We start from the raw sequence: 23,492 nt of genomic DNA, 5'->3' as shown, positions 1-23,492 counted from the left end.
TCCCGTCCTTTCTCTCATTCTCTCTCTCTCTCTCTCTCTCTCTCACGAACTGTTTCATTATTCTTATCCCTCTTCTTCCTCTTCTTCTTCTTCTTCTTCTTCTTACAAACCATAATGATACTCTCTATAACACTTTGCTAACGAAGCCCTAATCAAAGTTGATAACTATGCACGAAATCAAGGTTTCTGAAATCCTATGAAAATGAAAATGCACAAAATTAGGGTTTTGGAAAAGCATCAGTATCAACTGTTTTAAGTTTTTGCATATCAGGTAATCCATTTTCGTTTTTGATTTTTTGTCTTTGATTTCCGTTGTCCGCATATTTATTGTTGTTTCTATTATCTTCTTCAATGTAGAAACTACCCCGTAGCCATTTTCTCTTTCTTCCTCCATAAACTTTTCCTCCTTTCTCTCTCTTCCTTCGTTGTTCCTTTTCTTTACAGGTTTCTAACTCTCTCTCTTTTTCTCTTTCAGTTTGCAGTGAAAAGGCACACGACGGAGACAACATAAAGTGAGGTTGATATGTTAAAACTCATGAAAATGCAGTTGTCTGTGATTAGGGTTTATTTTTGCATATTATTAGATTAGGGTTTTTCCGTGATTGTTTTATTTTTTTCTTCAGATTATTAGATCTGTTTGAAAGAAAATAATGAGAGAAGTTGCCAATAGAGTGAAGCACCAGAGGATGGCGACAAGGATTGAATCTTGAGTCATTAAGGTTGCTTTCCTAGACATGAAAGCTAAGAGTTCAAGGGGCTTTGTATTATTTTATATTACATTTTGACAGTTTAGAATATATGTCAGTCATTCAGGTATTGTTGTTTGTCTTTCTGTTTATAGGTTGTAAAGCAATTATAGAGATTGGATGTTGAACACCTTGTCTCTCATCGTTGCTAGGTATATGTTCTTCTGAAGAACAATTGAATTTATATTACTAGGGGTTAAAAAGTATATGTTATTTATGTTTCAGCATCAAGCTATTGCATAATATCTGCTTTCTAATGTCGTACCACTGTTCATATTTCTAGAAATGCAAATAAAGCTCTTGAGAGAGAGTCATAACAATTTCCTGCTCACTATTACAGGTTGGAATTACAGTAGCAATGAGTTTCGCTTCTCCAAATTGCGTTTATCAGTGAGAGTGCTACATGATTTATTATATGAAATAAGAGTATGTTCTATTAGTAATCACATTCTATTAGTAATATGTATTTCTAAGACGTCAATGATAATATTGACAATGCCCTCCTTATCCTTAACCCATAATTGTTTCTTGTCTCTAACAAGAGTTCTGATGCCGCTACTCAACAAACACAATATTTGGCAAGGAACTCAACTTCTAGCTATTGACAACCGCCATGGTTTTAGTTAGAAGAACCATGATGGGAGATGAATTGACTGAGAAAGAGAAGAAAGCACTCAAGAGATGAATTGGCATGGCATCAATGTCTTCCGATGAGTACTTCTCTGCCTGTTTTAACGATTTAAGTTGGGCTAAATATGTTTTTGGACTTTGCCATGTGAGAAAATATGAGGGTACATTTTTCTAACACTTTTAGTTATCAGTATCAATTGTCCATAATCCCATTTTGTGTGTTAAGTATGACATGAACTTAGCTATTTTGTTATATGAGGGACGCACTTAAAATAGTAAATTGTATAGTTATACTCATTGATTGAAAATAGCCATATTAATTTGGTAGGTTCTTACAGGTTATTGGTGTTGGATTTGTGTGATGTTCTAAATACCCATATTAATTTTCTACAGGTTACGGCTGTTGGACATGCTGTGACACCCCATTTCTACCTAGTAATTTATAATAAAATCAGAGTGATAAAATTTCGACAAAACAATGGAAGATCATATTTCAACATAAAACAAAACCTGTAATTGCATGTTTTCGTAGATACATAGCATTCAGATTAACAATTAACGACATATTTTATTCTTTCAAGGAAAGACAACCTTTTTATTAATTACGCAGCGGAATCACGACTTTCAACTTAGAAATTATTTACAACTTTATTCAACTAAAACAAATTTCAACTTATAATCATTCAACAACTAGAGTAGTAACAACAACATAGAACAAATATTATTCATCCCCCTGGGTGCTACGTATCAGAGCAACTAAACCGACTTGGACTAACATCAACTAATTCTTCATTCTTGAATACCTACACGTTACTAGTATAAAAGCAACGGTGAAACAAATGAAAGGGTGAGATATCAAATCAATATAAATAGGTGTATTATAAACAATATATTAGATTAGATCATACAAATATCACCACTTTATAACAACAATATAACAACAAGCTACAAACAACTTAATAACAACAACAAGACAACTTTAATCAACCAACACATCAACATAACAACTAAAATTAACACAACTTATTAACAAAAACAATCTTAACACATAACTCAAAATGCGACTCAACTGTGCACATACATGTGGTACCATTGGAGCAGAACTCCCAACTTAGAAATTGCCAGTGTATCGAGGCATCAAGGCATAAGCCTTCGTCACTAATTTGCCAATCCAGGCCAACGTGGTGAGCATAGCTCAAACTTAAAAATTTCCAATCTAGGCCAATATAAAGATGCAAATATATGAATGCAACAATCACATACAACAACAATCATCGCAAGGCATATGCCTACATCAACACTGTACCAATAAACATAGGTACTCAACGTCGCTTCAACACTAGCCATAGGCCTACAACTTCATCAACATATCAACAACAACTTATAACAACAGCAGCTCAACAATAACAACATATTCAACAACGACTTAATTACAGCAATAAACAACAACACAATTCCATAAACTAGAACAATTCATCTTAATTCGACCTCACCTGCAAATCAGCGTATTCGACGTAATTATCACAATACAAAACCAACCAAAAATACCTACTAGTATATACGAATTACTCCGACAATTTCCAATGAATTCCGGTTAATTAATTTTCCGCTTAATTTGGATAAATCGGTATTGTTTCTGTTATTCACTAGTATTGCTGCTACATTATCCACATCATTACAATAGTGCTACTGATTTATATACTTCATCTACTATTATCTCTCACCAATATTTCTAGTTCCACTGTTCCAATTATTTGCCCTGCTAATAAATCCGGACTATCATCAAACCATTTTTATGTCAATTTCTCAATTTTTACTAGTTTCTGCGGACACCTACCACTTCAGTTCTCAACTAATTTTTCTGCTATGTTTCTATTAAATTACATGTTAATATACTGCTACAAAATTTGTCTACTCTTTATACTATTCTTATGCTATTTTATCACTAATTCTGCTACATCATAATACGGTTCATATTCTCCTTCTATTCTTATGCATTAATCCAACTATCATTATACTACTAGTATTATATATATATATATATATATATATATATATATATATATATATATATATATAAATATATATATATATATATATATATATATATATATATATATATATATATATATATATATAATATGATACTATTTTCAATGTACCTATAACGTTGCAGGCAATGAAAACAAAGCAATTATAATATTTCTTATTAGACCACATGTGAAACAGCAAGAAAAGCAAGACTATAGGTTGGGCGCCCAACTTGGCTCTGTGGCCCTCACCCCACACATAAGGGGCGCTCACCCGAAGCCAAGATGGCCCACGCCACACAACAAATGAATCTGGGGCGCCCACCCCTTAGTGGTGTGGCCCCCGCCCCAATTTTATTTTATTTTATTTTATTTTTTCTTTCTTTCCTGCATTATTTTCTTTGAGGTTTTTCCAATAACCTTCTCTTCTTTCTCAGATCAATCCTAACCAATTTCACCAATGCCGTAATAATTCCACCAACAATTAATCGTTCACAGAACATCAACTTAATTTCCACCAACAATCAGCAGTGGACAACCATTACCAGCACAACAAAATCAACATAACCACACATGTATAAACCAACTTTTTCAACACAGATCAATAAACACAAAGGCAGTAATTCATACAACCCAACCCATATACAGTTCATCATAAACCCGATTATAGAGATTGAACCCCACCCTTACCTTGGATTGGAGACCGCTCTATAATTCCGGTTGCATCCAAGCTTTTCCATGGCTTCAACCTTTGCTCTACGATGGCCTCGATCAATTTTCCATGGCTTCTTCTTTTTCCTCTCTATACGTACAACACACTTCCTTATTCTCACAAACCCTTATTTTTCCTTTTTGCCAAAACCTTCTTTCTTCCGTACTGATGCATTATTCTATTTTCCTTTTATTCCAACTATCAATATAATAATACTATTATTTGATCTAATGGGCCAACTAATCAACACCTCCAATTTACTACGGCAACCACACTTAGTTCAATATAAATTTCTCATTTATAATTGTTTACTGTGGAAATTGGTAAACAACCGCTGGTCCTCCCAAAGTCCTAAAACTAAGGGTTACTTGCAAGATCGACCAGTTGATCTTAAGACCACGTGCTAAAGTTTAGAATTTGTATCTGTTTTGTCAAAGTGTCTACCTAAGAAACGGTTTTCTAAGGCTGATAACAAACACAATGTTTTTCCACACTGAATGCCAAATTCGACCGACAGGTGACTCGGGACCGACGGAACAAACCTAGACTTAAGGATTTTTCAGTAAGAGTATGAGTGTTATGGCTTTGACCTTCTAGGGTAACTCGTGACCACCAGACAGCGTCGATTCAGAGGTTGTTCTCTGATCGTAACAACCGGTCTCAGCCTACTTGGTTGAAATAACAACTAAACGATAAAGCAAATGCGAGGTAAAGAACATACATATATAAAAGCTTCGAAGCGTACAATTAAAAGGTAAAGGATTTGCATTGAAAATAAACATGGTGATTCACATACATCAAGACTTTTCAGTAACTCTTGTTTCCTTAAGGGCGAAAATTGGGCAGAGTATAAGCAAGCCGTTTGATTGTAATAGTGAACACACCTTTTCTACATTACTCTGATCTATTTATAGGATTTACATGAAGTAATTGCCTAACATAATCTACGGCCAAGGTTTAAACTAGCACCAACTGCTTCGTAAGATTTTTCCTTGTGTTTGGCGCTCTTGACACACGATCTTGGCCTGATAACCGTTTCTTAACATTTCAAACTTTTGAAATTTGAATTCTCGCGCTGCAGCAACTTCTGGTAACCGTATCCAGTTTCGACGCGTTCCTTACAATCGAAGACTTGGTCTGAAAATCTTCTAAGTATGGAATCCTTACATTCGACTTTCGCTTTCTGCTTCAACTTCAGACGATTTCGACACCCCTTTATTTCAACATTTACTTTATTCTTTGCTTGTAAGCTTTTTCTTGTTTGGATGGAAGGGTCTTCTGTTGGGGACACGTGTCCTGATTTGTTTCTAAAGTTTTCCTAGGGTAACAATAATCCAATATTATTTTTCCACAACTTTGTCAATCCATCAATTAAATAATACTTCATAGAAATATTCCGAATAATTCCCAACTTCGATACTTTTCAACAATTAATTCCGAAAATACTCTGAAATATTTAATTAAATAATTGATTAAATTTCTGGGCGTTACAACTCTCCCCCACTTAGGATATTTTCGTCCTCGAAAATTCAATCGACACAATCACTCTCAATTCCAAATCCACATCTATCCTTTGACCCTCAAGGCGCGTTTGGCAACACCTCAACTACTAGTTTCTCGACATAACTACAACTCGAAGTGATTCAAATCCATTACACTCAAACTAATCACTCATCATATTCGCGACGTAACCGTTAATAACTCGTCAGACCTATCAACTTTTGAAGTAGTAATAACCATATCATGCCTATACTTGGATATACATTTCCACATCATCATTTTTGGCAACCAACCACAACATTACTGTAACAGAAACAAAATTATTATAATGCCAACTTAATAGTATAACTCGACTATTAACCACACAACTTATCCTCAACCAACTAACTATTAGAGAATCCTGATACATTCAACACGATTTACGAGAAACATAATACTCTGGCACATCACACTTCAGCTGCGCAACTCTGATCATCCATTTTAATTCACCGCCTTTATTAACATCTCCCTCAACCATGTAGTTCACCAGCTTCAATCCAGTTTCAGACTTCCCTTGACGTCCATTACCTTAGCACCATTGAGGTAGCAAAATAATTCTATACAACCCAATACGACTCCGTCTACTATCAACAAGAAATTAAGGGTGATCAAGTCCTCAATTTGTCAATAGATACCCGACAACCACAATGGAGTATAAACCATTATTACCAACCGCAATAGTGTTCCCTTAGAACTTGTACTCACGTCACCAGAAGCATTATAATTCAATAACTTCCAAAATCATCTGAACATGCTAACACCGACGTCTTGCAGCTACATACTAATACATAACTTATGATAACATCAGGATAAAATTTCTTCCTCTGGAAGCCCTTGCAAGATAGAGTCAACCTGATCTTGTTCAGTTATTGAATCACCAACTGTTAGAAGAGAATTAGCGATAGCTTTGATTCGCAGCACATATTCAGTAGCATATTTGGTTCCTTTCTTGGTGGATTTGAGTTCAATACGCAATTGGCGAACCCTAGCTTTCATCTGAGCATTGAAATGCTGATGAATTTTGTCCCAAACCTCAAAGGCGTGTTTACACGCAAGAACCCTAGGTAACACAGATTCAGAGATTGTAGATACTAACCAGATGAAGATAGCTTGATCTTGCACAATCCAGTGTTCATATTCTTCAGAAATTGTACCTGTAACACGATCCTGAGCCGTCTTGTACTTTTGCGAATCACCAGATTCACCACAAGCTTATGCATCTTCTAAGAAAGAATAACTCCCTCCATTTGTTGATTCCATAGCAGATAGTTGTTGTCTTGAAGCTTAATTGAGAGTTTCGGTCCAAAGGAGTTGGTGGATTTGGTTGCAGCGCCACCGGTGGAGAATTCTTGCTATTTGAGTACCGAATCCGGAGTTCCGTCAGACTCCATTGATGAGCTTCAAGAACTAGATCCAAGAATACAACAAGAGAAAGAACTGAATCTAGAGATTAGAGAAGCGCGGAAGATCGTAACAAGCGAATGATACCATTTTAGAGTTTAATCTTTGCATCATTCTTCACTCTGTGAAGATATAGTGCAGTGAAATTATGGAAGAGAAATAGTGAAGAGAAATGATTTTCACGTTAACCTCTCAAGGAGCTGAAGCCTTGTTTATATACAACACAATTTCCGTTATCACACCTAACGGTTAACCACCAAACACACTAAACAGAATGGATATTAGTTAACAATGTTAAACCTAAATGTAATAGAAAAGCTATCTTAACTAATATCTCTAACAACATGGAAGTGAAAGAAGCCTTACCCACCTCACTCCTTTGTCATCTCTATCACCAAACATTGATGAACTAGTGAGAAATTACTATAGACAATCGTCTTGAAGATGTGAAACAATATTTTAAATTTTTATGATAATTACAAAAAATATCAATGCATCTAAAATGTTATAAGACACAACAATAATCAAGCTTTATCTCACTAAGTGAGATCGACTACATGAATCAATTTTTGCCATATTATTTTAATCTGAAACTTTCTTCTATCCAAATTGTTAATCTCAAAATCTTTTTGAATAATTTCTCTTATAGAATTTTTAGGTCTTCATCTTTCTCTAATTATTTGACTTCTCTTCATGTGATCTACTCTCTTTACCATATAATCTACAAGTCTTCTCTCTATGTGCTCAAACCATTTAAGTTTATTTTCTACCCTCTTCTCTACTATATGTACTACCCCAACACTCTCTCTAATATTTTCATTTATAATTCTATCTTGTATAGTCTTATCACACATTCAACACAACATCATCATCTCTACTACACTCACTTTATTCTCGTGTTGATTTTTAATAGCCCAACATTGTGTCTGGTACAACATCGTAGGTCTTACCGCAATTTGATAAAAAAATTCTTTCAACTATGTACCTTTTTATCACATAAACCTCTGAAGCACTCTTTCATTTCAGCCACTAAGTTTGAATTCGATGATTTACATCCTCTTCTATTTCTCCATCATTTTGTATTATAGTGATCCAAGATATTTAAATCGTGTGACTTAAGGGATGATGTGATATCTAACTTTCATCTCTAGGTTAGAAATACTTCGCCTTTGGTTGAACTTACATCCCATAGATTCTGTCTTACTTCTACTTAAATAAAACCATACATTTCTAAAATCTATCTCTAAGTCTCCAATCTCCCATTTAAATTTTCATTCGACTTTTCAAATAAAGCTATATCATCTGTCCAAAATATACATCTTGATGCTGTCTTTTGGTGTTATCTCTAAATTGTTAAATGAATTATTTAAATAATATAATTACAATGTTTTGCAACATCAACTTAGTTCCCTAAATGTTATCACATCATCTCTTCAAATCACTTATCACCCCAAATGTGGTCTTGTAATCTCCTTTTACTTAGTGATAGTAACTTTTACTTTATTGAATCATAATGCTAGCAATACTAGTAAAAAAAGAGTTGGTATAGAAAACAACAATATTTATACTTTTTAAACATTCAATACATTTTTCTATTTTTTTCCTTGTACGTGGTCCGGAAGATTTAAATGTTGAAAAGTTTCCGCCAGGCGGCGTTGTCGTTGAACCCCTTTCTTGCTTGCCTATCAAGAAACGTGTCATTCTTGCTTAGCTTGAAGTTGGACACTTAGAAATAACTTGTTATAAATTCAGAGGCTGTGTGCAATTACATCAACAAGTTTCAGTGCCACTTTCACTTTCACTTATAATTAAGTTCACATTTGGTCAAAGACATTACTAGTATAGTCTTTCATGGAAACAGTTTGTTCAATGTACTAGGATAAAATTGGAAAGCTACTTCATCTGAAATTTCACGGTCAGGAAAGTTTTTTGTATTGTCAATGTATTATCAAAAATCAATTGTCACTTTATAACATATACATTTTAAAATATTGGCTTCTACGACCATATTGCGCCTATGAGTCAACATTTGATTCAGTTTTATTTATTTTCTTTCGAGGTTGCAACATTTCTCAATTGATTTTCTGCATGTTTAAGGCTACTTAATGCAAATTTAAGCCTAGATTAATGGCCATGAACCTATAAATAATCTTGTAACTCTAATGTACAAACACATTGCATTTTGATATTTTCACTAGAGGACTTAGAATTTCTCTACAACTTTATTTTTTGCTTTTGCCGCACTTGAAAAAAGGTTTTTTTTTTTGTTGGTATTGTGGCGATTCTAACCATCGTGAATTCTAAGTTGCGACGGTTTGCCAATTATTGTAGAAACTTGTAACATAAGTTGTCCCAACAATCGCAACATATAGCGACGGTTTTGAAACTACTTCCAAAGCAAAATTGCAATGGTCATAGCCGTCATAAATTGTATTTGTCATATTTATGATTTAGGCTCTGTTTGATAAAATTAGCGGTTGGATGATAAGCTAGCTTATAGTTTATGACTGATGGCTGATAGCTTATATGATGACTGATGACTGATATCTGGTAAGCTAATTAAAATGTTTGGTAAAATTAGCGGTTTAACTAGCTGATAAATGTAAAATGACATAAAAAGATATTTCTTAATTAATAAATAAATACACATTTAAAACAATTAAAATTTATAAGGTATTAATGGAAGAAAAAACTATAAGCTAGTAAAATAATTTACAAGCTCCTGATAAAAAAACTATTATCAAACATATCTTTTATTATCATACGAGCTTATAAGCTATAAGCTCAAAATAAGCCTTGTTAAACAAATCCTTGTAGTAAAGGTTGTTAGTCGCCTCCTATGTGAAATTGTGACACTTTAAAACGTCACCATTTAATTTTTTAAAATAAGAAGAATTAAATATAAATTTTTTAAATTTCAAAAGGTAATAATAAAAGTAACGTAAATCTCGACTTATAAATTGTTTAAGAAAATATAATTGATGTAACTAATTGATTTTGACTGATTCTCCTACAATTATCTTGTTAATCTGAATTTAAGGTATACTAAGAAATAAGTATTCTTTACAGGAAACACAACCAAATAGTTAATTGCAACTAGGAAGGAAGTTTGACCTTAAACACAGCCAAATACAAGAACCATTTTGGTTCTAGAATTGGAAACGACCAAACACTGTTAAAGCCTTCTTAGTTATAACTATTTGACATTAAATTATTATTATTTTAGTAAACACAGTTGAATTTACGTGTCATAAGTCAAAGTGTCAACACAAAATAGAAGGTCAAAATAAAATAAAAAAATACTTAACTAGCATTAGTATTAAACAATTATTTGACAATTCTGCGTACTGCAATTATTCATCTCGCAGCCCCTCACTTTATCTTTCAGTTTTGACAAATTCTTACTTCTTTTAAAGTGCAATTCTTCCTAAATCCAGCGTCAACTTCACCTTATCACTCTATATAATCACATTCTCTTACACATTCTTAACATAATCCAAATCCCAAGTCAAATACATATCAACAATTCTATTAGTATTAAGTGTAACATAACATGGTTACCAGAAGTTTATCAGATTGTGGTTCATTAGCAACAAATGTAAGTGAAGAAGATATTATGGTAATAAAGAAAGGTCCATGGATAGAGGAAGAAGATACTGTTCTGATGAACTATGTGGCTGTCCACGGCGAAGGTCACTGGAACTCCGTGGCCCGCTGTTCGGGTTTAAAGAGAACGGGAAAAAGCTGCAGATTTAGATGGTTGAACTACCTGCGACCAAATGTTCGACGTGGGAATATTACTCTCCAAGAACAGCTCTTGATTCTTGATCTCCATTCTCGGTGGGGCAACCGGTACGTATACACGTGCAAGATAATCAAATTTTAGAATGAAGTAATTGAGTTGTTAAAACTAGGCAAAATTATACCCAGGGTCCTTTAAGTTATTTTATTGTAACAAGTTGGTCCTTGATGTTTTTTTCGCTACAAGTTGGTCCTTTATGTTAACTAACGTCTGCACAGTTAACCTTTTTCATAAACTTCGTTCCAAAAAAACCGAAATGACGCTAATGGTGTTGATGTATCACTTAACATACGTTAGAGACCATCATTGAATCCTATAATAAAATTTTCAGAATTTTTTAGAGCATAAAAATATTTTTAAACTAATTAAAATGCACAGAAAAGAAATAAATTAAATAAAAATAATAAAACAGAAAATAAAATTCTCAAAAAATTACACAAAGTGTAAAATGACAAGAAATATTTTTAGAAATTTTTTCATAATTTTTGGACCAACAATGAGTTTAATATGAATTTTAAAAGTTAAAAACGAAATAAAATAAAATTAATAAAACAGAAAAAAGGTCAACGATGCATACATTAGTTAACATAAAGGACTAACTTATAGCAAAAAAAATATAAAGGACCAACTTGTTACAATAAAATAACTTAAAGGACCCTGAGTATAATTTTGCCTTAAAACTAACTAACGTGATTTTTTGTTGTTTAATGAAGGTGGTCTAAAATAGCGGAACAATTGCCGGGAAGAACGGACAATGAGATAAAGAACTACTGGAGGACAAGAGTGGTGAAGCAAGCAAGGCAACTCAATTGTGATGTAAACAGCAAACTCTTCAGGGACACATTGCGTTTTGAATGGATTCCCCGTCTCATTGAGAGGATCCAGTCTACTCGTGCAACTGCAGATACTAATTTATACATTCAACGACAAACCAGCAATTGTAACAATACTAAAGCGCACAGTGATACTTGTACAAATGCAAATCCTCCTCCCATGTTGATGTCTGAGGTTTCGTCATACTCGTCCGGCATTGATGTTGCAGTAGAATCAAACCTATCTTACAATGTAATGGAAATGACAGAATTGGGATCCACATGGGAGGAGTGGAATTGCTTAGACACAAACACTCAAGAATTTGAACAGGACAATGATTTTGGTGGTTCGGAATTGTGGACAGAAGAAAACATATGGTTCTTGCAGCAACAACTTGCTGGCGATTTATGATCTAGTTTTTTACACTAATTTAACATTAATTAACAACTGTTCGAATTTACTATATTTGAGTTTAAGCGACATTGTTTGTAATTGTCCTACACTTACCAATTGATAAATTTAGAAGAAAATAAATTGATGTGCTTCTATGGAAGTATTGGAGTGTATATCAACCAAAGATAGGTATGCTATTTTTGGAAAGTTGGTTAGGTGATTAGTGAGTTAGTTACTTAGGGAAGTTAAAGTTGTAACTAACTTCAAATTAGAGTGTGTGACTAACTTTATGATTGGCATGTAACGCATATTATCAAAGCAAAACCCTCTCTCTCCCTCTCACATTGTTGTTTGGTATCATACTCCTAGAAGCTTAATTAGAAATGGAACACTCATGTTACCATTTAATTTCCCAAGATAAATATACTTTTAAAAACCCTAATTCAATATACTCCTTAAAAAGAGATGATTTTAAGTACTCACTACTGAGAAAATCAAACTCTAACATTCAGATTTGAAATCAAGCAAAATATAGTTTGTCCCAAATCAAGTAACATTAAATCTGATTATGATAATATAGATTATAGAGGTTTGAGTGCTAACATGGATGCCGATCTGGCGATAAAGGAAATGCAAAACATTATTCACTGATCCTATTAAGACGACCTTCTATAATGCTATTATGTTAAATGATGATGGTTAAAAGGATTCAAATATTAAAGTCATTTCAGAAGAAAGAAAAAAAGGGACGAATCCATTCAATGTGATGAATCCTCACTACTATGATAATTACCTATCACTATGGTTAGGAGAAAAGTTTCATCACGGTTGGAGGTTCGAGATACCGAAGGGTGTGATAGTAAGTGCCCCATTTTCCACCACAAATTAATGGTCGTTGTAAAAAATAGGATATCGTGCCACATTTCACCACAGCCGATTTGTCCAACCATGGTGAAAAGTGGAATGACCATGGGTTTGATACTCAATTAAAATGGTGTATCACAACATTTCATTATCATTGTCATCATCACATGATGATGTATTGAAATTTCTCAACAAATTGGATGCTTTGTATAATGAACTAGTAGAGAAGGAAGTGTTTATGAGTGCTAAGTCCTTCTAGGTTTTAATGATGTCAAAAATAGAATAAGAAGTGTGCTTGTGAAGTTTGGATGAACTCTCCTTGGAACAAACATTACACTCATCTTAGAAATATGTGCATCAAGTGTTTTGAAAGATACATGGGTCAAGTGAAACATATGTATCATGAAAAATGAGTTTTTGAGTGATTTACATAGTCATGAGTCGACTCCTAAGTTGTATAGGTCGACTCATACTAAAGCTGATTTGTGAAGTTTGTAAAAATTCATTATGGTAGCTTTTAACCAACCTATGCATCAACTCATGTGCTGACTCAGAAGCCATGAGTCGACGCACAGAAGCCATGAGTCGACGCACATAAACCATGAGTCGACGCATACTGAGCTGAATCAACATCAAACCTCTTTGCCTTATTTAGGTCGACCCATGGAGTTAAGAGGTCGATCTGTCGCTCAATTTTGGGCATTTTTGTGCACAAATTTTTCATATTTTTCTCTCTTTTTTCACACACATACATATACATTCATGCACTCATTAAAACACAACTTTGCAACCTGAAAGATACACAACTCTTCTCATCTTCATTCTTCTTCCTACTCAAAACACAACTACACATAATCATTTTTGTGTTGCGGGTACATAATCAAGTTTGATAACGTCCATGGATAGGAATTGAGTATTCCTTTGGGTGAAGATTGTGGTGGTTTTATAGAATAAAATCTTTAGGGTTTTGTCCTCCAAGATCAAGATGATTTGGGGTTTTTTGACAATAAGCTTTGGATTAGATTCAGCCGAGTGAATGCCTTGAAGAACAGTGGGTTCGGTCAAAGGAGTAACGGTAGACGGAGGATCAACCAAAGTTCTTGGGTGACAACAATTTACGATTGCAATTCAGCCGAGTGAAATCCTTGAAGAACGGTGGGTTCGGTGAAGGGAGTAGCGGTAACCAGAGGATTGATTCGAGATTATTGGGCGACTTGATCTTGCTTAAGGTCAAGGGGAGAGAAGATAAAGAATCGACATCAAAACTGAGTTTGTTTGTTTATTGCTTTAACTTCTCTTGTAATAACATTTGCAAAGTAATAATAAAAACTATCTCAATTCCCGTTTGGAATTGGGGGCAGACGCAGTCGTAGCGAGGAAGAACGACGAACTGCCTAAATAAATCCTTGTGTTTTTTTCTTGACTTCTCTATTATTTGCTATTAATCTTGTTTCACAATTGTTAATTTGGAAAGTAGTCTAAGTGTTAAACTATGATACTAAACCATTTTTGTATAAGAGAACTGTAATTGGTAATTGCAATTGTTTATCACAATCAACCACATTTAAATTTCATTTACAAGTTAACTACTCCACGCCAAGTGTTTGTTGTTTTTTCTGTGCAGAAAATTGTTTGCACATAACTTGTTTGATAAATTTCCTTAGCCAATTTATCAATTCTATTCTCATTGGAAGTAGGTAATCAAGTGTATCCATTCAAATGAATAAGCTTTCGAAAAACATAATTGATTCTTTTTTCAAACCCTTTAGCACATCAAACTTCTTCATGTTTTTGTAGCATATATGATCCTACCAATAGCGGTTCGGAATAGAAGAAAGTTGATTGCGGGACGCTTCTGTTAACCTAAAGTTTTTTTTTAAACACCGTGAAATTTTTTGTTGATTTATTCACCCCCTCTAGATCATTAGTCTATCGCCTAACAAGTGGCATCAAGAGCTCTGGTTTATCCTTGCTTCAAAATACACTTATTAGAAGAATGGCTTCCAAACCTACAGGGACGCATAATAGAGTTCCAATTTTCAATGGTGAAAACTAAGGCCATTGAAAGGACTATATCCACATTCATATAAACTCTATTGATAGAAAGGTATGGAAATCCATCCAATACGGTTCGTTCCAAATAACTTTGACCAACAAGGATGGTGTTACTATTCCTAAACCCGAAGAAACTTGAGATGCGGAAGATGAAAAAAGTACTTGTACGATTGGAAAGCGAGAAATATGCTAGTAGCCTCTTGGGGGTTGATGAATATTACCGCGTTTCTCATTGTACGACGGCTAAAGCTATATGGGACACATTACAAGTTACTCATGAGGGCACAAATGATGTCAAACTAGCTAGAATCAATACTTTAAATCAAGAGTTTGGACTCTTTCATATGGAAAATGGTGAAACCATTTCCAATATGAAAAAAAGGATCTCAGATCTTTTAAGTCGTTTGAATGCACTTGAAAATCCGGTTCCAAATGAGACGGAAACTAACAAAATTTTGAGATGTTTGAATAGGGAATGGAAACCCAAAGTCACAGCTATTAAGGAAGCTAATAATCTTGCTATTTTGGACATCACAACACTATTTGGAAAGCTTTAAGAGCATGAATAACATCTCTTAAGCTTAGAAGAGCATGAGAAAAGAGTAAAGAAGGAGAAAAACAAAGACAAAGAGGTAGAGAAGAAGTCTATTGCTTTAAAAGCTTCATGCTCCAAGACCTCAAACAAAGAGCAATATGAGAGTGTCTCAAGCGATGACAAGAAATCCGATGATGAAGAAATGGGATTGTGTGCTAGAAGGTACCATAGGCATATAAGGAAGAATGTTGTCAATCACTCGAACAACAACCTAGCCAACTATCGAAAGCAATCCAAACAAGCTCAACAAGATGACAACAAGAAAGGGAAAAGCCAAGGACTATGTTTCAATTATGGAAATTCCAGACACTATAAACCGGATTGTCCTTCACTCAAGAAGGACAAAAGATACAGTCAAAGAAAAAGGTACAACAAGCCTCGTAGAGCCTACATAGCTTAGGATAGCGATGAATCCTCAAATGAGGAAAGCTCAAGCGATGAGAAGGAAAAGGAAAATCTATGTCTCATGACTTATCAACACAAGAAAAATAAACATGTAAGCTACTTGAAACCCGAACTTGTAGATAGTGTATCCCATTCTTAATTAAACTTAACATTTGATGATCTACATAGAGATGCTATTGAAGATTTTAAAAGATTAGCCTAAAATAAGAAAATATTTTTATATCTCGAGGCTAAAGTTGAACAAACCGAGTAGAATATGAAAGTTTTAAAAAAATCTATGCTAGATATTCAAAAGGATGAGAATGAAGACAAACATTCATCTTGGTTTGGTTGTGAGACTTGCCACATTTGACAAAAAGAAGTGAAAACTCTTAAGGCTAAATTAGACAAGGCTCTACAATATAAAATAACTTTTCCGTTGATCCGACTAAATTCAAAAAGTATTTTACTCTGTTGTATAAAAAGTATACTTTTGTTCCAAAGGAATCAACTAGCAAAAGTGAACATGTTCATCATCTTAATTGTCTATATTGTTGCAAGAGTGGACACACTATTGTGAAATTCCGTTTTCGAAGAATATTAGTTCCTAAAGGCGTTTTCTAATGGTTGCCTAAATGCAACCAATATGTCACTAACACTCATGGATCCAATGAGAATTGGGGACCTATTTCCCTTGGTTAACCATGTAGGTGGAGTGTCTTGTGTCTACGAAGAGAGTATGAGATCTCGATAGTAGATGTTCAAGACACTAATCTTGAGCTTGACTATCACTTATCACTGATTATCAGTGATATGGAGGTTATGGATGATGAAAGGTCACAAAAACTGCCCAAGTTCGTAACTGCCTGAGGGCTAATACGGGCCTTGTCAGGGAGCACGGGTTGGTCGTGTCAGCCTCGGGTTGCTTGTATGGAGGTGTCTCAAAGGGGCCAACATATCCCATGTCATACATGTGACACGACTAGACCGTGTTGGTCTCATAAAATTGTATGGGAAGCGCCCATTTTTGTGCGATCTTTGGCCTTTTCGGTCCAATACGCCTCATTGACCTCTTACTATCTGGAAACAAATAAAGAAGACAAAAACGCGTAAAACTAAACTAGGATGATGAAAACAGACATTAGATAAAAGGGAAAACAAGCAAGAAATATTTGGTGCTTATTACTCACTCCGTCCAAATACATAAAGGTTTTGCCAGCTTGAGCAAACATGGATAATGCAAATAGTATTCCAACTCATTATCAAATCACTTGTTTAGATCCATGGTAAGTTTTCTCTAATAATCCACTTTAACTAGATCTGATATAACACTCATAAGGAATAAGGCTTTTCAGATTATGTCCTCTTCCTTGGAATCACATTGGTCTGTTGTGAAAAGGATTCTAAGATATCTTAATGGAACCATGTTCTATGATCTACTATTATCACCATCTCGCTCAACTTACAAGTTTTTTCTAAAGACCTAAAGTAATTTTGATTAGGCCAATGATCCAAATGATCGAAGATTAACTTCTAATTCAAACATCTAATTTGGGACAAACCTTGTGTCTGTGGAGCTAAAATAACCACTTGTGACTAAGTCTGGCAGAGAGGCTGAATATTGAGCCTTCTCACATATCACCTCAGAATTACTATGGTTAAAATCAATAGAAATTATTTGCGGTACACTAGTTTAACAATACTAGGATGAGATAAGTATTCTTTACAGGAAACACAACCAAATAATTAATTGCAAATAGGAAGGAGGTTTGACCTTAAACATAGCCAAATACAAGAACCATTTTGGTTCTAGAAGTGGAAACGACCAAATCACCAAACACTATTAAAGCCTTCTTAGTTGTGACTATTTGACATTAAATTATTATTATTTTGGTAAACACAGTTGAAATTGCATCATAAGTCAAAGTGTCAACACAAAATAGAAGGTCAAATTAAATAAAATAACACCATTACTTAGCTAGCAATAGTAAAGTATTGTCTCTTTTATTAAACAAATAATTGACAATTCTGCGTACTGCAATTATTCATCTCAGTTTTGACAAATTCTTACTTCTTTTAAAGTGCAATTCCTCCTAAATACAGCGTCAACTTCAACTTAACACTCTCTATATAATCACATTCTCTTACACATCCTTAACATAATCCAAAGTCAAATACATTTCAACAACTTGATTGAGTTTAACAAACATAATATGGATACCAACTACCAAACCTGTATTCATGCAACGAGAAGTTTATCAGATTGTGGTTCATTAGCAACAAATGTAAGTGAAGAAGATATTATGGTAATAAAGAAAGGTCCATGGATAGAGGAGGAGGATACTGTTCTGATGAACTATGTGGCTGTCCACGGCAAAGGTCATTGGAACTCCGTTGCTCGTTGTTCGGGTTTAAAGAGAACGGGAAAAAGCTGCAGATTAAGATGGTTGAACTACTTGCGTCCGAATGTTCGACGTGGGAATATCACTCTCCAAGAACAACTCTTGATTCTTGATCTCCATTCTCGTTGGGGCAACCGGTAAGTATACATGTTCCTGATGTTAAAATTTTAAATTGCGGTCTGCAACTGCCATTGCATTAGTAAGATAAACACCTACCTCTTTTTTACTAATATGATTTATGTTGTTTAATGTAGATGGTCTAAAATAGCGGAACAATTGCCGGGAAGAACGGACAATGAGATAAAGAACTATTGGAGGACAAGAGTAGTGAAGCAAGCTAGGCAACTTAAATGTGATGTAAACAGCCAACTTTTCAGGGACACATTGCGGTTTGAATGGATTCCACGTCTCATCGAGAGGATTCAGTCTAGTCGTGCAACTGCAGATACTAATTTTGACGATCAACGACAAGGCACCATTTGTAACAATACTAAATCACACAGTGAAACTTGTGGGACAAATGCAAATCCTCCTCCTATGTACATGTCTGAGGTTTCATCATACTCGTCAGGCGTCGATGTTCTCAGAGAATCAAACCTATCTTACAATGTAATGGATAGTATGGAACTGGAATCCACGTGGCAGGAGTGGAATTGCTTAGACACAAACATTCAAGAATTTGAACATGGTAATGATTTTGGTGGTTCAGAATTGTGGACAGAAGAAAACATATGGTTCTTGCAGCAACAACTTGCTGATGATTTATGATCTTGTTTTTTACACTAGTTAAACATTAATTAACAATTGTTCTAATTTACTATATTTGAGATTAAGTGACATTGTTTGTAATTGTCCTACTCTTACCAAATAATTAAGAAAAAAAATTTGATTTGCTTTTATGAAAGGAGTTGTTAAATTTTGTGTGTTAACTATGTGTGCTGTGTCTGTTATGAATGAATAATGCTTCAACGTTGGTAGTTTGTTTTACTCGTACGTTATAATGAATCCTCTAGAAGCATTGATTTTTTAAAAACGTGATGGGAAGTTTGACTTTAATAATAGTAATTTACTTGTTTAATTTAAATTCAATGTGTTTCTCATTAGTAGCACTAAGTGCCGCTACCTTTGAAACCAGCACGTTTGAAGTGTTGATGTTCTAGTCTTGAGTCGTTCACACGTGATTGGACAGTCAGCATGTTTATTTGGTCTCTTTTGTATGCATTTTTAATGTCGTATGTATGGTAGCATCATAGCTTACCTCATATCCCAGTGCAAACAAAACCACTTTTTTTTTATTTAGTTATACTAAACTTCACTTGACTTAAGGAGGTTTCATGTCACCTTGTGGGACCTAAAGGTGTCGCAAAAGGTTCGAGGACTTAGGAAATGACATTGTGTTTACACTAACAGGAAAAAAATCAATTGTTCGGATAATAAACAGCGGCAGAGCTAAGAATCTAGGCTAAATGTGGAGATCATTCAAGTGTTTGAATATTCAATCACAAAATTAGTAAATAATGGAGGTTTTGATTCCGTGGAGAAAGAGAGAGTGAAAGAGAGAAGGGATAGAGTTAGAGAGAGATAATTGAAGCTAGGAATATTTTTTTGCATTAACAATTACGAAAATGCTTCCAAGGTTTTTATACAAACATTACAAAGTGATTAAGATACAAAACACACAATTCAAAAACTAGAATAAGCTAAAAGTCGGACCTGTAACCAATTAAAAAAAAACCTATAATTGGTTCCAACAGACAAACAATTGAAAAATACCATCAAGTTTAACCGGCTACTGCGAATGCGTAAACGGTTGCATCAGCTTCAACAGTGCTTTTTCTGCTGCTTAGAAGTGTTTTTCTCCAAGCTGTAACTGGTTATACCTGCGTGGTAACCGGTTACAGCACTTGAATTACTTAGTTTTCACTTAACACACCACCTTAGTTCAAATGCTCCAAGTCTTTAATGTCATGCTCATATTCAATCTTTTGATCACATCATTTGTGACTCCCTTAGTCAGCAAATCAGCCACTTAGTGTATGTTTGTTTTCCCGATGAAGCACCGCTACCGCGCGTTCAATAGAAGCTGGAAAGTGTAGCTTTTACATTAACGTTAACGTGCCTTGGGATGCAATAATTGTATGGGGAAACGTGAATCTAAACATTGCATTAGTCTTAACTTCTACAATATCCCAATCTCAACTTTTCTTCACTAACAAGCTCCCTCAAATAGTGAAATTCTTTCGATGCGAGAGTTGGTAAACAAACAGATAAATAAGTCCACCACGAATTTATTTAGTTTACTGATCATGACAAATCATAAACTGAGAAAATCTCAAATAGTGTTGCTTTGATCATAAATGTTGACATCGTTCATCTTTCAGTATCAAAGACTTAAAAATGTATACTTTTATAGTATACTTATGCTTTTGTATAGTTTCTTCAAATGATCTTTCTTTAGAGTTCTAAATTGCAAAGCATTACCTGCAAAACAAGTAAATACATTAGTCTTTCTTCCTATCACCTATCTTCCTTGTAGGGTGCATCTGAGCATGTGTTATCTTCTTCATTGGAAGACGATTCTTTATATATATATATATATCCCCAAGGTTGAAATCTTTCCTATTCTTTGTTCATGTCTTTCTCAAAGTATCCTACATTTCCTTGGTAATTTTACGAAACAAAACCTATGATTTATCTTTTGTCAAAGAAGTTTTGCCACTCTTTCATCATTTATTTGATGAGTAGTGTAAAACAAACCATTGAATAATTTTATAAAGAAAAAAAGATTTAATGTTGAAGAAAACACATGTATATAAAAGAAAGAATGAATTTTCAAAAGGTGGTGGTGAGTTTTAAAATAGAATCTTGTGTTGAAAGTCATCTTTCTCCTGAGACGACTAGTCCTTAAACAAGAGTTAGACTCTGATGTCACTTGTTGGACTTGAGACATCACACACATGAGGTGGGTGAGTTGTGTGGTTAATTTGGAAAAACATGGTTTTGAAAACTTTTTTAGATTAAAATCAGAGTTTGAAAATATTTTTCTATTTCTAAGCAGTGGAATATAAAAAGAAAGTGCGGAAAGTAAAAGAGTCAAAGGAGGAAGAAAAACACCAAGAGTTATAGAGATTCGGTTAAAAAATAAAAGACCTACTATTCTCCCCAATAACTGGTCTTTAGAGTTTCCATTATATACTTGAGAGCTTTTAGTAGGTGAAGCTCACGAACCCTCTTATACAAGGAAATAGTGGTTGATCTACAACCATGATAATACAAGACGAAAGATATGTTTGTTTGCGTCGTCTCCATTGAAATATTGAGACTGAATTGACTAAGTTGCCTTCCCAACTGTAGATTGAAGCTGTAAGTCTTCTTTCCACCAACATAACTGAGCTCAATTTAGTTTAATAGAATAATCAATAACCTCTTGAGATTTTAACAGGCTGATCTTATAACCTATGGTTTTAAACAGGCTAACTATAAACTTAATGGTAAGTTCATTAATATTGATAAACTTTATCCTTCAAATGAATAAGGTTTACTAAGAATCTTGAGGGAAATTCATCAATATTAACTATCTTCAACCTAAATAAATATCAAGACCTGATCACACAATCTCCAACCAAAGCTTTTAACGGATTTAACTTCTAACCACATATTTTTATCCTTAAATGGACTATGTTCGTCCAAGATGCATAAACAATATTCTTGGAGAACTTATACAATTGTACCCATCCAAAATTATAAGGACACCTCACTCAAAAAATATCTTTCCTCACAAAAGCATTTGGATATAAGAATTGGTGAGAGAAAGTGAAAATGAAAACTTAGAGAGAGAGATAGTCAATACAAAATTTGATTTCTAGATGAAATGAAACGAGGAATGAGACCTTTATTTATAGGCTTGAAAATCTCCAACATAGGAAATAACATTAAAGCCAAAATGACCACTTCTAACTGATTTAGCCAATCGATTAGCTTATTTAAATAGGGAAAATACTCTTTTTCGTCCCTTAACTTTGCTTTGGGTCCATTATGATCCCTTAACTTTTAAAAAGTTCAAATCAATCCCTTAAGTGTTAAAAACGGAGCACGTAGGTCCTTTCTGTCCAAATGTCAATAACAACGTTAACTTTTGCTGATGTGGCATGTGACATGTAAAATTCAATTTTTGTGACCGATATAGTGACAGAAAATCTGACACTAAATGAGAATTTCTGGACTTTAATATATTCTCCATCTTCTTCAGAATTCATTACCCATTCATATGACATTACAAATAACCATACCCAGATGAAAAAAAAATAGATAATCTGTTTATTATAAAACCTGTAATTTATCAAGATTTTGGTTCACATGCGTAATGATTGAAAAAATTCTCACAAGCTCGTGAGGATACTGACTCAAATCTACCATGGGTTTTGAAAAATTTCTCACAACCTCCATGGCAGAGCCTTAAGAGTTCTAACTCAGGTCCATATTTTAACAACTTCTCAACATTAAAAAGCTTAGAAATCACGCCCTCAACCTAGATTCCATCTCAAAATCATCAAAAATCAAACTAAACACATAAATCAGTTTAAGGATATCGAATCCTAAAATCGAAATTTTGGCCAAAATAAGCGTGAATAAGCAGCAATTGAAAGGGGGAACATGTTTTACTGCAACCACATCATCTAAAAATGGAGCAACACAAAAAAAAATTACCTACGAGAGGAGGATTTCTCCAGAATTTGCTCAGGTATGGTGATCGTTACCTTTCTAATTTCTATGTTTTATCTCCCTTCTTCTCGTTGCTCTATGCGCTCGTGTTTTTGAAAAATATGAGATGAGAAAGATGATAGTGTTGCACGAAGCTTTAAGATGAGAGTGCTGCAAAGAGCTTGGAGATTGAAAAAATGACAGAAATAGTTGGTTTTCTGGAAAGTGAATTTGGAGAACTGAAGGGTCATTTGGTTTTCGAACAAAGCGACGACTTTTTCCATCACTAAACTTGGTCTAAACACATGGTATTCCACATCAGCATATTATAATGCCACTTGGACTTTTTTTTACTTTGACTAACAGACTCAGACGGAAGGACTAACGTGACGTTGTTTTAATAGTTAAAGGATTAATTTGAACTT

At 34.2% G+C, this 23,492-nt stretch overlaps 2 protein-coding genes across 2 annotated transcripts; both read left to right on the top strand.

Moving 5' to 3' along the window:
* The first annotated feature begins 10,576 nt into the window (after positions 1 to 10,576).
* LOC131615316 (transcription factor MYB108-like) lies at positions 10,577 to 12,116 on the top strand. Its single transcript, XM_058886731.1, has 2 exons — positions 10,577 to 10,910; positions 11,574 to 12,116. The coding sequence occupies exons 1-2, from the start codon at positions 10,612 to 10,614 to the stop codon at positions 12,082 to 12,084; spliced, it is 810 nt and encodes a 269-aa protein (XP_058742714.1). The 5' UTR covers positions 10,577 to 10,611; the 3' UTR covers positions 12,085 to 12,116.
* A 6,029-nt stretch (positions 12,117 to 18,145) lies between these two features.
* On the top strand, positions 18,146 to 19,134 carry LOC131615300 (MYB-like transcription factor EOBI). The gene is made up of 2 exons (XM_058886730.1): positions 18,146 to 18,503; positions 18,621 to 19,134. The coding sequence occupies exons 1-2, from the start codon at positions 18,178 to 18,180 to the stop codon at positions 19,132 to 19,134; spliced, it is 840 nt and encodes a 279-aa protein (XP_058742713.1). The 5' UTR covers positions 18,146 to 18,177.
* The last annotated feature ends 4,358 nt before the right edge of the window (positions 19,135 to 23,492 follow it).

The sequence above is a fragment of the Vicia villosa genome, linkage group LG1, assembly GCF_029867415.1.
Source record: "Vicia villosa cultivar HV-30 ecotype Madison, WI linkage group LG1, Vvil1.0, whole genome shotgun sequence".
Taxonomy (NCBI): domain Eukaryota; kingdom Viridiplantae; phylum Streptophyta; class Magnoliopsida; order Fabales; family Fabaceae; genus Vicia; species Vicia villosa.
The sequence above is the reverse complement of the archived record's forward strand: the minus strand, read 5'-3'. Positions and strand labels throughout refer to the sequence as shown.

Excerpts from the sequence above, each read along its gene's own strand:
- LOC131615300 (XM_058886730.1), top strand. The coding sequence starts at position 18,178 with ATGGATACCAACTACCAAACCTGTATTCATGCAACGAGAAGTTTATCA. Across the intron at positions 18,504-18,620 it reads CATTCTCGTTGGGGCAACCG|ATGGTCTAAAATAGCGGAAC; the intron begins GTAAGTATACAT and ends TGTTTAATGTAG.
- LOC131615316 (XM_058886731.1), top strand. The coding sequence starts at position 10,612 with ATGGTTACCAGAAGTTTATCAGATTGTGGTTCATTAGCAACAAATGTA. Across the intron at positions 10,911-11,573 it reads CATTCTCGGTGGGGCAACCG|GTGGTCTAAAATAGCGGAAC; the intron begins GTACGTATACAC and ends TGTTTAATGAAG.